This window comes from Hemibagrus wyckioides, linkage group LG03 (assembly GCF_019097595.1).
Source record: "Hemibagrus wyckioides isolate EC202008001 linkage group LG03, SWU_Hwy_1.0, whole genome shotgun sequence".
Lineage (NCBI taxonomy): Eukaryota > Metazoa > Chordata > Actinopteri > Siluriformes > Bagridae > Hemibagrus > Hemibagrus wyckioides.
Window position 1 is genome coordinate 4,750,919 of NC_080712.1, and position 14,227 is coordinate 4,765,145.

Below are 14,227 nucleotides of genomic sequence, written 5' to 3' on the forward strand. Positions count from 1 at the left end.
TGCCCCTGCATGAACAACACAGGCCTAATTTCATCTTCATGGACGACAATGCTCCAGCTCATCGAGGTCACATCATTAGAGAACAGCTGCTGGAGGCTGGGGTACCTCAAATGGAGTGGCCTGCACTTTCTCCAGACCTGAATCCCATAGAAAACCTATGGGATCAGCCGAGTCACCCTGTAGAGGCTCGTAACCCTGCACCCCAGAACCTCAATGACCTGAGGTCCGCCCTTCAAGAAGAGTGGAATGCCATGCCTCAGCAGACAATAAGTCGACTCGTGAACAGCGTGAGACGTCGTTGTCAAGCTGTAATTGATGGTCAAGGGCACATGACAAATTATTGAGACATTGACATTTTTTGTTGTGGTATACCCACCACTGCTGTTGGCTTTTGTTTCAATAAATTGTTTGAGATGAGGAAATCACCATTGCATGCTTCTACTTAAATGCCCTACATATTATATTATTACTGTAGCATGAACATTTTACATTTTCCATAAATTTCACCCAAAAGCCAAATATCCTTAACTTTTTGTGAGTAGAGTATATATTTTTTATCTGTTTATTAAAAACAACACAGGTTACAGCTTTTCTTCTCTTCTGAGGTTAAAAAGACATTTAAAAAAAGACTCCTTCCTTAAGAAAGCGTCATCATATCAGTCACTATACAAGTACAATCTGTTCATGTTTAATCGTAGACGTGGGCTGTACATTGTGAAAGTCCCTGTATATGAGCAGTTACAATAGAAACCCACGAGCATCTTAACAGACCTGTCAAACCTGCAGAGGAATAATGAATCAGGCTCAGGAACAGGGAACAGGGGAAGTGATTGAAAACAGAGTGTGTATTAAAATAACATCACATTTTGGATCTCATAGAAACTGTTAAGTGCTTCCACATGGCCAGCATCATGAGGTTTTTCTGTCAGATCTTCAGCCACCCCCCCATCTTTATTTCCTTTTAAATTTGCAAATTTTCAGCAATAAACACACAAAATTAATATTCACTGTATAACACATGTAGTGCTGCCTATATCAAACATATTCAGATCAATTTCATTTAACAGAGATGAACTTAAAGAGCCTAAATATTAGTAATCTGAAATGAGGTAAGGGGGCAGAGCTTTCCTGGGGATATCAGAGCGTTCAAAACATCTACACAACGGCCAATCGTTCTACCGGAAACTGATAAGCCTTTAAACATATTCAAGAGCTCAATTATACACTATATAGCCAAAAGTATGTGCACCCCTGACCATCACCATCTCCAAACTGCCACTTCCCTGAAACTAAAAGACCCTGTTCCAGCATGACAAAACCTCTGAGCTCCATGAAGACATGGTGTGGAGGTTCAGGTTGGAGTGGAAGGACCTGAGTGTCCTGCACAGGCTGACTCTGACTCAACCTCACTGGGATGAACTGGAAATGGAGTCTCCTAAACATCTCTACATCACAGTCTGATCTCAGTAATGCTCTTGTGGATAAACTGAATGAACACAAATCCCCACAGCAACACTCCAACATCTAGTTGGAAGCATTCCCAGAAAGTAGAGGGTATTATAAGAACAAACTCTGGAAGGAGATATTTGACAAACGCATAAGTGAAATGGTGAACTGTTCACAAACTTTTGTCTATATAGAGTGCTAGGTCAGCTTCACTATATTGCCAAAAGTTTTGGGACACCCCTCCAAATCACTGAATTCAGGTGTTGTTTTTCAGGGGTTGTGTTCCAGTGAAAGGAACTCTTAATGCTTCAGCTTCATACCAAGACATTTTGAACAGTTTCATGCTTTGTGGGAACAGTTTGGGGATGACCCCTTCCTGTTCCAACATGACTGCACACCACTGCACAGTCCTGACCTCAACCTTGATAGAACACCATTGGGATGAATTAGAGCGGAGATTGTGAGCCAGACCTTCTCGTCCAACATCAGTGCCTGACCTCACAAATACTCTTCTAGAGGAATGGGCCCAAGGTCAACCCCTGAAAAACAACACCTGAACTCAATGATTTGGAGAGGTGTCCCAAAACGTCTGGCACTACAGACGTTTCAGATGTTTATAGCTGAACACTTATACACACTAACATGGTGGTGATGGAACACAGTGAGAGATGGACAGTTGTGACCTGAGATCTGGATCAAACCAGAAACCCCTGAGGCTGTGAGAGATGATGATTTTCTGGCATTACTCCTAAATCCACAATATACCAGTGATATTTAAATCGTGTAATTATTATTAAGCTGAATCTACAAGAGGTTTAAGGTCCACTGGGATCTAGTTCTACAGAGAGAACGCTTCACACACACACACACGAGAAGGTTAAACATTGATAAAACAGTAAAGCTTTGTGAACCAACATCTGTGTGGACATTGTATAAACCCCCGGGGCCTCTGAAGACGTGTTTTGTTGTCCCGGTTGTTGCTAAACTCTGGAAGAATGTTCCAGTGGATATCAGGAACACAGGAACTGTGAACATTTTTATATCTGCAGGAAAAAATCTGTTCAGAATTCTTTAAGTTGTACTAAAATCTTTTACCAACAAACTTCATCGTGATTCGCTGTTTATGTTTACTTTTAACATTTAATTTTAACATTTATTTACACACAAACGAATGGGAGGTGTTTTTTTTTTCCTTCCAGGAAGTGGATTATTTTCTATGAAATGTTGGTTTCAAAATTATTGGCACACTTACAATTAATATTTTCTGACATCTGCCCTAGAGAGAACAACATGCTACAAGTCTCTTCCTGTATTTGTGTTAAAAAGGACATTTCGGAGTCTACTGTAAACCGTTTAGACTTGTCTTATGTGGCCTATTTGCCTTGCTATAGCTATGAATTTTGTAAAGCTCTCCAAATCATTTTAAAGTACCATACAATGCGACTGCTTTGCTTTAAACCGTGTGCATTAGAAGACATAATAATAGGCTTTGACATTCTTTACTGAAAATGCCTTGGGGAATTTTGTTCGAATGTGCAAGCCTATAGAGAGAGAACACACTGGTTTAATGCACACATCGAGCCGAGTATATAAACACACACACAGACTTTAACACACTATCATTCATCACTTCTGTGGTTTTTACTTGATCTGAAAGCCAGGCTGATAGAAAAAAAATACAGCATGTTTTCATCTCGGCGCGTGAGAACATCGTGGTAATGCATATCACGGACCGCAGAGGTCAGCAGAGGCACGTGAATCTGACGTACAGTGTTACAGGGACATCTACTGGACAAAGGACTTCAATGACGTTTAACCTCAGTCACAGAGAAATGCAGTTCCAGCATGAATACAAAGTCACATTGCGTTAAAAAAAAACATCCAAAAATGATAAAAAAATGAACTACGAAGCAGCTTACATCATCACTACATCTTATCCGGTATAAATAAATACAATTGACCCTGAGGAGGTTTTTCCTTCCCTTTACACCTCTACATTCACACGTCTTAAACACACCCGATCATAAACACTGTCATAAATTCATATTGTCGGCTCGATGTTCTTCAAAAGGCTGGACGTGTCCTTCATCCTACACAGCAAACAAGAGCCAGAGAGAGACAACACAGACATGTGTAAGCAACACAGCATTAAAACAAATATTTTCTCCATTTGTAATGTATGTGAAATCGGTCTTAAAAATTAACACAATCCCCCCAGATTACCTCAAAATTGCTTTACACAGGCTGCACGTTTGTGCATGCAAAACAAGCATTTGAACAATCCACTGTAATCTAATGCAAAGAGACAACATGCACTATATTGCCAAAGGTTTTGGGACACCCCTCCAAATCACTGAATTCAGGTGTTGTTTTTCAGGGGTTGGGTTCGGCCCCTTAGTTCCAGTTAAAGGAACTCTTAATGCTTCAGCTTCATACCAAGACATTTTGGACAATTTCATGCTTTGTGGGAACAGTTTGGGGATGACCCCTTCCTGTTCCAACATGACTGCACACCAGTGACCAAAGCAAGGTCCATAAAGACATGGATGAGTGAGTTTGGTGTGGACTTAACTATCCTGACCTCAACCCCGTAGAACACCTTTGGGATGAATTAGAGCAGAGACTGTGAGCCAGGCCTTCTCGTCCAACATCAGTGCCTGACCTCACAAATACTCTTCTAGAGGAATTGTCAAAATTCCCATAAACACACTCCTAAACCTTGTGGAAAGCCTTCCAAGAAGAGTTGAAGCTGTTATAGCTGTAAAGGGCGGGACAACTCCTTTATATTCATGTGCATGTAAAGACAGATGTCCCAAAACTTTTGGCAATATAATGTAGTCTACTGACCTGGAACAGCTGCAGTTGGTTTGAGGGGCTCCATAAAAGATAACAGCAGTTAACATGAGTTTTCATGATTAATAGGAAACAAATACCTATCTATATCAATTTATTGACAGAAAATCTAACAGAATATCCAGCAGCTTTATAGCACTACAGTATATTTGGGAAACTAAGTGAAAGCTCACTCAGGGTGAAGGCTCTGGCTTCTTGATTTGGAGCCTCAGCACTGAAAAGGTGCCACCATCAGGCCCTTGAGGAAGGCCCTTAACACTCTTTCCCTGTTCATGGGGCCGTGTGTCATGACTGAACCTGTGCTCTGACCCCAATATTGGAATCAGCTGGAAGTCCGATATGACTAGCAGTAAACATGCTAAAGTTGCTTAAAAATAGAAAGAAACGTATCACGAGAATACTGGAACTGTTCACGTGTCTATTTAAATGTCTTAAAAGTCATCTCATGGCTGTATATTACAAACATTTTGTATTGTAAAGTATTAAAACTATTCTCAGACTGCTGATTGAGGAGAGATAAACCTCCTTATTATTCAGCACTGAACAGATGTTTAGTAAGAGCCATTGGTTATTAGTCATGATCGAAGAATAAACATTTAAAAGGTTCAAACCCAGTTCAAATCACGTTCAGCTTTGCACGTGGCAAATCAGTTTACTGGTAATATAACTACTGCGCAACCTAGTGGCTGGTTTATAGACAAGATTTTACTCTGTGAATACAGATTTCACTTCATTTACATAATTCTACTGTTCAGATTTTATGTATTTTGCATTTGTTTAAGAAATACAGTACTTACATACTGGCTATTCTCTCCAGTCTCTCTTTAATATTCTCCTAAAAAAAGAGGAATAAAGAAAAAAAATTGTTATATTACTATACAACAAGCTTCCTCTAAAAACAATAGTTTAAACCCTACACGTGAACACCTTCTTAACACGTCAGGACCCCAGACTTTAATGTACTGTCATATGACATTAACAAGGTTCCTGATGTAGATATGGATCACACACAGATATCTAATATAATGCACAACACTTCACTTTAAAGGAACGGGGAAAATATCCATCTGTAATCTAAGATTATAAACTAGGTGCATCTGAATAACAGGCATGCTGAAATAATACTGAATGCTGAGCGTTTAGTTTGTCTGATAGAAGAACGGATGGACGCTTTAATGAACAAATACATTAAGTGACCAATTATTGGACAGATATAAGAATCAGAAAACATTTATGGAGGAATAAACAGATTAATAAATTGATGGATGGATGGATGGATGGATGGATACTTTATTCATCCCAATGATGGATGGATAATAAATAAATAATAAATAAATTAATAAATGAATGGATAGGCAGATGTACTGAAAAACAAATAATGATGGATGGATAAATTGATGGAGGTACAGATGGATGGATGGACAGATTAATAAAAAGAAGGGTGGGTGGATGAACGGATTAATGGATGGACAGATTAATAAAAGGAAGGGTGGGTGGATAAACGGATTGATGGATGGGTGGATGGATGGACAGATTAATAAAAGGAAGGGTGGGTGGATAAACGGATTGATGGATGGATGGATGGATGGACAGATTAATAAAAGGAAGGGTGGGTCGATAAACGGATTGATGGATGGATGGATGGATGGACAGATTAATAAAAGGAAGGGTGGGTGGATAAACGGATTGATGGATGGACAGATTAATAAAAGGAAGGGTGGGTGGATGAACAGATTAATGGATGGATGGAGAAAGGAACAGATTAATAAATAGATTGGTGGATGGATAGATGGATGGATGGATGGATGGCAGATTAACAAATGAATGAATAGGCAGATGTACTTAAAAACAAATATGGATGGATGGAGGGATGTACAGATAAATAGAGGGAAGGAGGGCTAGATGTAGTGAATAACAATTAATGGGGGATGGATGGATGGACGGACAGACAGACAAATGGACGACTAAATGGAGGAACAGATGGCTACACGACTGGACAGAAGAATGTATGGAAAGATGCATGGTCAAGCAGATGGATGGATGGATGGATGGATAAATGAATGGACTGATGAAACTCACCTCTGAGGACGATGATTGGTTGCCTGGTGAGGTTGCCAAAGTGGAACCACTGACCGGCTCTTTAACCCACTCCGTAACTACTGACATAAAAGAACAAGCTCAGTAAAAATAATAATAATAAAAATAATAATAAAAATAAAAATAATAATAATAATAATAATAATAATAATAATAATAATAATAAATAATTTAGCAGCTGTGACACTTTACAGAGTCATTGTTTTGTTATAGCTTACTGCAAGGCATGTGAGGATCATAAATAAATGTAAATATTATCAATTCTAAGACGATCCAAACATGTAGCTCTTGTGTGAAATCGTCTATTCCAGGATGTCTAGTTGTTTATTTAAACTGAATACTAATTAAATGTGAAAAACAATTTCCTGTTGTATAATCCCAGGAACGCTGGATATAAACTGGGATTCTAATCCAGTCTTTGACTCTATTATCAGTGTTGAGATCTAAATCTGAGCATGCCCAGTACTCATTATAAGCATCTATTCCTCACCGCTCTCATCATGATGTGGGCTCCTCTCCACACTCATAACTCCACCCGTTCTCATCGAACCCTACACAGAGGAGAATCAACACATTTTACACACCTCTGAGTAACGAAGTACAAACAAAATATATCGCTGTGGGTATTTTCTCTGTACCTGAGCCCGGGTTAACGTCAGTCCCGTCTCCAGCAGCAGAACCCGGTTCTCCAGCTCTTCCCACGCACTGCGCTCTATACAGATCTTTCCAGCTGTGCTCTTCTCCAGCGCCTGCACTCTGGCGTCCAGCATGGTCAGCTGCTGCTCCAGCCTGGACACACACTGCTGCAGACCGGCCTCCACCGCTCGCAACCTGCTCTCTGACGCACACTCCTACAGGGAAAAATAGTGCAAGTGTGGGCTTTTATCTGTACAGTAGAGTTTAACACTCAGGTGAGCTTCATAATTCATGACATGATTTGAAATGGGAGTGAAATATGCGTAAATATTCTATTAACATGACATTTGAGAACATATTAAATAGCAAGTTGCCCAATACACATGATTTGTTGTTCACAACTGAGTCGTTTCTCTGAGTTCAGTTTCTCCAAGAGTCGACATAGGAAGTTGATTCCATGAGTCGACCTAGGGAGTCAATTCTCGGAGTTGATTCAGGGAGTCAATTCCGGGAGTCGACTCCCTGAATCATCTCTCGTAGTCGACTCCCCGAGTTGCTTCCATGAGCCGGCTCAGGGAGTCGACTTAGACTCGTCAAAGAAACGATTCAGGGAGTCGGCACTCTGTGGTGTCTCAGAATCATCTCCTTTGTTCATTTTTGTATAAGCGTTGACTCTGACAAGTCTCTCTAAGTCATCACTTCAAGTTGTTGTGGGTCATCTTTTTCAGATGTCTTTTTCAGCCATCTTTGTTGTCACTAAATCATCTTTCTGAGTCGCTTCAGAGTCGGCTCAGAATCATCTCTTTCAGGGAATTCTTCGAATCATCTTTCTGAGGCATCTATTCAAGTCGTTTCAGTGTGTTCTCTTTAATGCCCAGTTCACACTGCACGATTTCAGCCCTGATTTTCACTCACCGACAGGATTTTGCGAAATCGCCGACTCCGGGGCTCGTTGACGCGAGTGACAATCACGCAGTGTGAATTATCAAAGGCGTGATTGGAGAGAATCGACAGTAAATATCTGGACCCGTCTGCGAATCATGTAGTGTGAAAGGAGCTCTGACTGAAAAATACATCGCGATGACCTACAGCCAATGAGAGAGCAAGATACAGGGCAGAGGGAAGTTCAGGGAGGAGTTATAGATCACAATATCAGCAAGCATGGCCTATCACTTCTCGCGTACGTTCGGTTGTGAAACGCAGTTTGCAGACCAGACAGAATTGTCTGCGATTCTTCCTATTGTGAAGTCATGCAGTGTGAAAGCTCCTGTCGCCGATCCATGGTGCAGTGTGAACACAGCAGAGACTGAATGCTACCACAGATAGTCGTGCAGTGTGAAAACAACCGTGATCCCATGACTTTGAAAATCGTGCAGTGTGAACCCGGCATAAGTCATCTCTTTGAAATAGTAGGAATGTGGTAGCTTAGTGGTTAAGGTGTTGGACTACTGAGTGGAGAGTTGTGAGTTCGAATCCCAGGTCACTGCCTGGCCCCTGAGCATGTCCCTTAACCCTCAAGTTGTATAAAATGAGAAACTATAAGCCGTTCTGGATAAAGATGTAAATGAATCCCTTTCCCAGTGCGTGACTGAATAAATATCTGCATGAGACAGTGACGGATACAGTGACGCAGATTCTCACTGTATGAGCAGGAGGTGGAGGAACATCTCGTTCGTGAGATCTCTGCCTTCCCTCCATGTTCTCGTTTTCCCTCTGATCCTCGTTCAGCTGCTGATTGTCTGAGGAGAAGCTGACCTGCGCTGGAGATCGGAGACTCGGGTGCCTCTCCACCAGCGACCTGCTCGAAACGACCTGCAATGAACAAAACACACTTGTCCTCAACGACACACAATGAACAAAACTTTCTAAGGTGTCATGCAGTATGACGGAGAGTAGAGGCAGAGTCATGCAATAATAATAATCAAGCAGGATTTTATACTGTAAATAATTTGATTGCACGTATTATGGGACAGTCTGTATCATCTATAGATCTTTTATTGATTTTATTATTATTATTAGCTTACTTTCTGCCTTGGTGTCCTCTGGATCTCTCTGGGTGGTGAACAATCCACAGATTTCGAGTCGCTGCGAGACAGCCTCCTTCTCAGTGGACCAACAGGCTGTAAATATACATTTCCACTCACGGTGAGTGCCAATTCATCAGATTACATACAAAGATTACATACATGTGTTACACTCTGGAGCGACAGGAAAACATTGAAGTAAGGTATAAAACACTACGTCAAAGTTACGGGAAAATAATCAATGTGATTTCGCCAGAGTTGAACAGAGTGAGTGACTGTGTCTGACTTAGTGAGTCAGAGCGAGCGTATGAATCAGTGAGTCAGAAAGTACTTCAGTGAGTGAGTGAGGGTGTGAATGAGTCAAAGTGTGATTCAATAAGTCAGTGAGTGAATAAGTCAGAAATTTTAAGTCAGAGATTTAGAGTCAGTGAGTCAATGAGAGAGTGATTCAGCGAGTGTGTGAATGAGTCAATGCGTGTGTCAGTAACTGAATCAAATAGTGAGTGAGTGAATCAGTCAGTGAGCAAATGACTCAGTTGGTGAGTGACTGATCCAGTGAGTGAATAAATGAATTGCAGAGTGAATGACTGAGTGAAAGTGTAAGTGAGTGAGTCTGTGAGTCGATGAGTGTGTGATTCAGTGAGTGCGTGAAGGAGTCAGAGCGTCAGTAAGTGAATCAAATAGAAAGTGAGTAAATCAGTCAGTCAGTCATTGACAGAGTGTGCACGTGAGTAAAAGAGTGAGAGGGTAAGTGGGTGATACATTAGGTAGCTGGATGAGTGATTCAGTGATTCAGTAAGTGAATGTGCAAATGACTCAGTTGGTGAGTGCGTGATTCAGTGAGTGAGAGACAGTAAGTGAATAAATGACTTGGAAAGTGAGTGAGTGAGAGAGAGTGAGTCAGAGATTTGGAATCAGTGAGAGTCAATGAGTGAGTGATTCAGTGAGTGTGTGAATGAGTCAGAGTCCATGCCTGTGTCAGTAAATGAATCAAATAGAGAGTGAGTGAATCAGTCAGTCAGTGACAGTAAGTGAGTAAATGAGTGAGAGGGTAAGTGAGTGATAGATTTAGTGACTGGGTGAGTGATTCAGTGAGTCAGTCTACATCTACAAAAAGATGAGTGAATAAATGATTTGGAGAGTGAGTTAGTCTGACTAAGTGAATCAGTATGAATCAGTAGGACTGAGTAAGTAATTCAATGACTCCGTTTGAGTGAGTGAGTCTGTTGTTGACTCCTTTCATAAATTTCTTTTTTACAGAAAGCTTCCCCATACTGTATGTTTATTGTATGTAAATCCGTTAGTTTAATTGTTACTCACGCAGCTCGTCAGCCGCACAAGGAGTGGTTGCTATAGAAACAATAACGTATTAGAACTAACCTGTGATTGTGTTAGCTTTGTAAAGGAATTTATATTAATATAGCCTAATATAGTGTTAATTACGAACAGAAGCAGCATGCAACACACAGCACACCTTAGAGCCTTTAGTGAGCTGTTTATGTTTGTCCAGGACGAAGCCGATGATGTCGCAGAGAAGAGCGATCTTTCTCTCGGCGAACCCGAACCCCAGGAACTGCTGCTTAGTCAACAGGGGTTTGTAACTGAAGAGATCACGCAGGACCTAAAACACATATACACACACACTTTAAAAAAGTCAATGAAATCACCAAGACGTGGCTGCTGCCCAAATCTAGCTAACAAAATAAAACTCAGACCAGGTCTGGAGTGTATTATTCCACGGCAATCACAGCAACTTGTGAAAGGGTGTACAAACTTTTGACTCACCTTGTAAACAGACTCCATGAAGCTCAGGTCGTTTTTTCCCGTGAGCTCGATGCCGCACTCCACCAGGTGTTCAGCCACGGAGGTGGAGAAGGAGGTGAAGGCGTAGCTGACGATGAGCAGACAGCAGGACGGATCTCCTTTAGCTAAGCTGCATCAGGCAGAGAGGAAAACAACCTAGTTAACAGTGACGGGAGGATTTTGGGGGACAGGGGACGGGTTACTGCGCTCTTCGTCACCATCATGTTCTGGTGGCTCACGTCTTACAGTAAATAAGTGTGGGTTCAATGAGGTTAGATGACTCATCCGAGTGAGTGATTCAGTGAGAAAGAGTCATAGAGTGAGTGAATAAATGCCTTGGAGGGAGGGAGGGTGGTTGGGCGGTCTGGGTGAGTGAGTGTCAGTAAGTGAATCAAATAATGAAATCAGTTTGGTGTGGAGGAACTTGACTGTCCTGCACAGAGTCCTGACCTTAACCTGATAGAACACCTTTGGGATGAATTAGAGTGGAGACTGAGAGCCAGACCTTCTCATCCAACATCAGTGACTGACCTCACAAATGTGCTTCTAGAGGAATGGTCAGTTTTGTCCGGGCTCTCAGTCTCTGCTCTAATTCATCCCAAAGGTGTTCTATGGGGTTGAGGTCAGGACTCTGTGCAGGCCAGTCAAGTTTCTACACCCCAAACTCACTCATCCATGTCTTTATGGACCTTGCTTTGTGCACTGGTGTGCAGTCATGTTGGAACAGGAAGGGGTCATCCCCAAACTGTTCCCACAAAGCATGAAATTGTCCAAAATATCTTGGTATGCTGAAGCATTAAGCTTCAACCCCTGAATTCAATGATTTTTGGGGGTGGGGGGTCCCAGAACTTTTGGCAATATTGAGTATACAGTATCTCACAAAAGTGAGTACACCCCTCACATTGTTGTAAATATTTTATTATATCTTTTCATGTGACAACACTGAAGTAATGCCACTCTGCTACAGTGTACAGTAGTGAGTGTACAGCCTGTATAACAGTGTAAATTTGCTGTCCCCTCAAAATAACTCAACACACAGACATTAATGTCTAAACTGTTGGCAACAAAAGTGACTACACCCCTAAGTGGAAATGTCCAAATTGGGCCCAAAGTGTCAATATTTTGTATGGCCACCATTATTTTCCAGCACTGCCTTAACCCTCTTGGGCATGGAGTTCACCAGAGCTTCACAGGTTGCCACTGGAGTCCTCTTCCACTCCTCCATGATGACATCACAGAGCTGGTGGATGTTAGAGACCTTGCACTCCCCCACCTTAGGGTTTAGGTCTGGAGACATGCTTGGCCAGTCCATCACCTCAGCTTCTTTAGTAAGGCAGTGGTCAACTTGGAGGTGTCTCTGGGGTCGTTATCATGTTGGCATACTGCCCTGCAGCCCAGTCTTCGAACGGAGGGGATCATGCTTCCATTATTCATGGTTCTCTCAATGAACTGTAGCTCCCCAGTGCCTGCAGCACTCATGCACAGACCATGACACTCCCACCACCATGCTTGACTGTAGGCAAGACACACTTGTCTTTGTACTCCTCACCTGGTTGCCACCACACACGCTGAACACCATCTGAACCAAATAAGTTTATCTTGGTCTTATCGGACCACAGGACATGCTTCTGACCATGTCCTTAGTCTGCTTATCTTCAGCAAACTGTATGCAGGCTTTCTTGTGCATCATCTTTAGTAGAGGCTTCCTTCTGGGACAACAGCCATGCAGACCAATTTGATGCAGTTTGCGGCATATGGTCTGAGCACTGACCGGCTGACCCCCCACCCCTTCAACCTCTGCAGCAATGCTGGCAGCACTCATACGTCTAATTTCCCAAAGACAACCTCCGGATATGACGCTGAGCATGTGCACTCAACTTCTTTGGTGGTCCATGGCGAGGCCTGTTCTGAGTGGAACCTGTCCTGTAAAACCACTGTATGGTCTTGCCCACCGTGCTGCAGCTCAGTTGCAGGGTCTTGGCAATCTTCTTATAGCCTAGGCCATCTTTATGTAGAGCAACAATTCTTTTTTTCAGATCCTCAGAGAGTTCTTTGCCATGTTGAACTTCCAGTGACCAGTGTGAGAGAGTGTGAGAGCGATAACACCAAATTTAACGCACCTGCTCCCAATTCACACCTGAGACCTTGTAAGACTAATGAGTCATATGACACTGGGGAGGGTAAATGGCTAATTGGGCCCAATTTGGACATTTCCACTTAGGGGTGTAGTCGCTTTTGTTGCCAATGGTTTAGACATTAATGGCTGTGTGTTGAGTTATTTTGAGGGGACAGCAAATTTACACTGTTATACAGGCTGTACACTCACTACTGTACACTGTAGCAGAGTGGCATTACTTCAGTGTTGTCACATGAAAAGATAAAATATTTACAACAATGTGAGGGGTGTACTCACTTTTGGGAGATACTGTATGTGGACAAAATGACAATAAAAGCTTCTTGACTCAGTGAGCGATTCAGTGAGCGAGTGAGCAAATGACTCAGTTGACGAGTGAGTGATTCAGTGAGTGTACGTGAAAAGAAAGCTCACGTACACTAATCAGCTCTCAACGTTCATCTAAAAGAGCCGACTCAAAGAACCGACTCCGAGTCGACTTAGCATAGACACTGGTACTCTTAGTGCCTTCACCATAACTCAATAAAAAAAAAAAACAACCGGAAAACAGACTCAGCTGTATTACAAACACTATTATCACAAAGATGTGACTTTTGCACTTGACATAAAATTCGAGCCGTATTCCTACCCTTGATAATCAACATCTCTGGGGTATTTTACAGATCGGAGAGATGCCTGCAGCTTCCTGAGACTTCCTTTCACATCACCTGTAGCCATCTTCTTTCTTCTTTACTTAGCCTGCACAGGAAAAAGAAAGCATTGAGACTCTGGTCACCAAAACAGTGACATCCTTAGGTTTCTTGAATGGAAAAAGTTATTTAGTTACATAAAAACATGTCCATAATTAATTTATACTGAATAATCCGTGACCACTCCTCCTTACTGAACAGAAAGCTGAACTTCCTGACTCAAACACACTTTAGCTAATTAGCCTGTTAGCCAGGAAATGCGTTAAATCAGCTAATGTAATTAATCCAACAACAAAGTTGAGCTTTATTACCTTAGCGGAGTGATAAAACGAGTAAAAAAGACAATTATTACTCACTTTCAGCCTTCTTCAATATCATTCGCGTTTAGCGGGACGGGTTTAAAAAAATCGAAAAGGGTTCAATCCCAAATCGCACAATGTTCACTAAATAAGTGCACTAACTAGTGTATAAAGCAATATATTCTACCCCCTACGAAGTGCACTACGAGAGCGCCAGGACGCCATTTTAGTTCAGCACGCTTTGTG

At 41.9% G+C, this 14,227-nt stretch overlaps 1 protein-coding gene across 7 annotated transcripts; it reads right to left on the bottom strand.

The window, feature by feature from the left end:
* Positions 1 to 3,072: 3,072 nt before the first annotated feature.
* Positions 3,073 to 14,189, bottom strand: cep44 (centrosomal protein 44). 7 transcript variants are annotated; one of them, XM_058386398.1, is made up of 12 exons: positions 14,039 to 14,189; positions 13,622 to 13,731; positions 10,842 to 10,989; positions 10,531 to 10,677; positions 10,377 to 10,406; positions 9,057 to 9,152; positions 8,674 to 8,844; positions 7,035 to 7,247; positions 6,887 to 6,947; positions 6,379 to 6,458; positions 5,101 to 5,134; positions 3,073 to 3,536 (listed from the first exon to the last, which is right to left on the bottom strand). In XM_058386398.1, exons 2-12 carry the CDS (start codon positions 13,708 to 13,710, stop codon positions 3,532 to 3,534), a joined length of 1,074 nt encoding a protein of 357 aa, XP_058242381.1. In that variant the 5' UTR covers positions 13,711 to 13,731; positions 14,039 to 14,189; the 3' UTR covers positions 3,073 to 3,531. The 7 variants fall into 7 exon arrangements, with proteins under 7 accessions (XP_058242381.1, XP_058242382.1, XP_058242377.1 ...); XM_058386399.1 differs by having other exon boundaries at positions 6,379 to 6,455; positions 14,039 to 14,188; XM_058386394.1 differs by having other exon boundaries at positions 5,097 to 5,134; positions 6,379 to 6,455; positions 14,039 to 14,188.
* Positions 14,190 to 14,227: the final 38 nt, after the last annotated feature.

Coding starts and splice junctions, on each gene's coding strand:
- cep44 (XM_058386392.1), bottom strand. CDS start 13,710: ATGGCTACAGGTGATGTGAAAGGAAGTCTCAGGAAGCTGCAGGCATCT. Junction 6,948..7,034: donor TGACGTTAACCCGGGCTCAG/GTACAGAGAAAA, acceptor TCCTCTGTGTAG/GGTTCGATGAGAACGGGTGG. Junction 3,537..5,096: donor CTGGAGAGAATAGCCAGTAT/GTAAGTACTGTA, acceptor TTTGCTGTGTAG/GATGAAGGACACGTCCAGCC.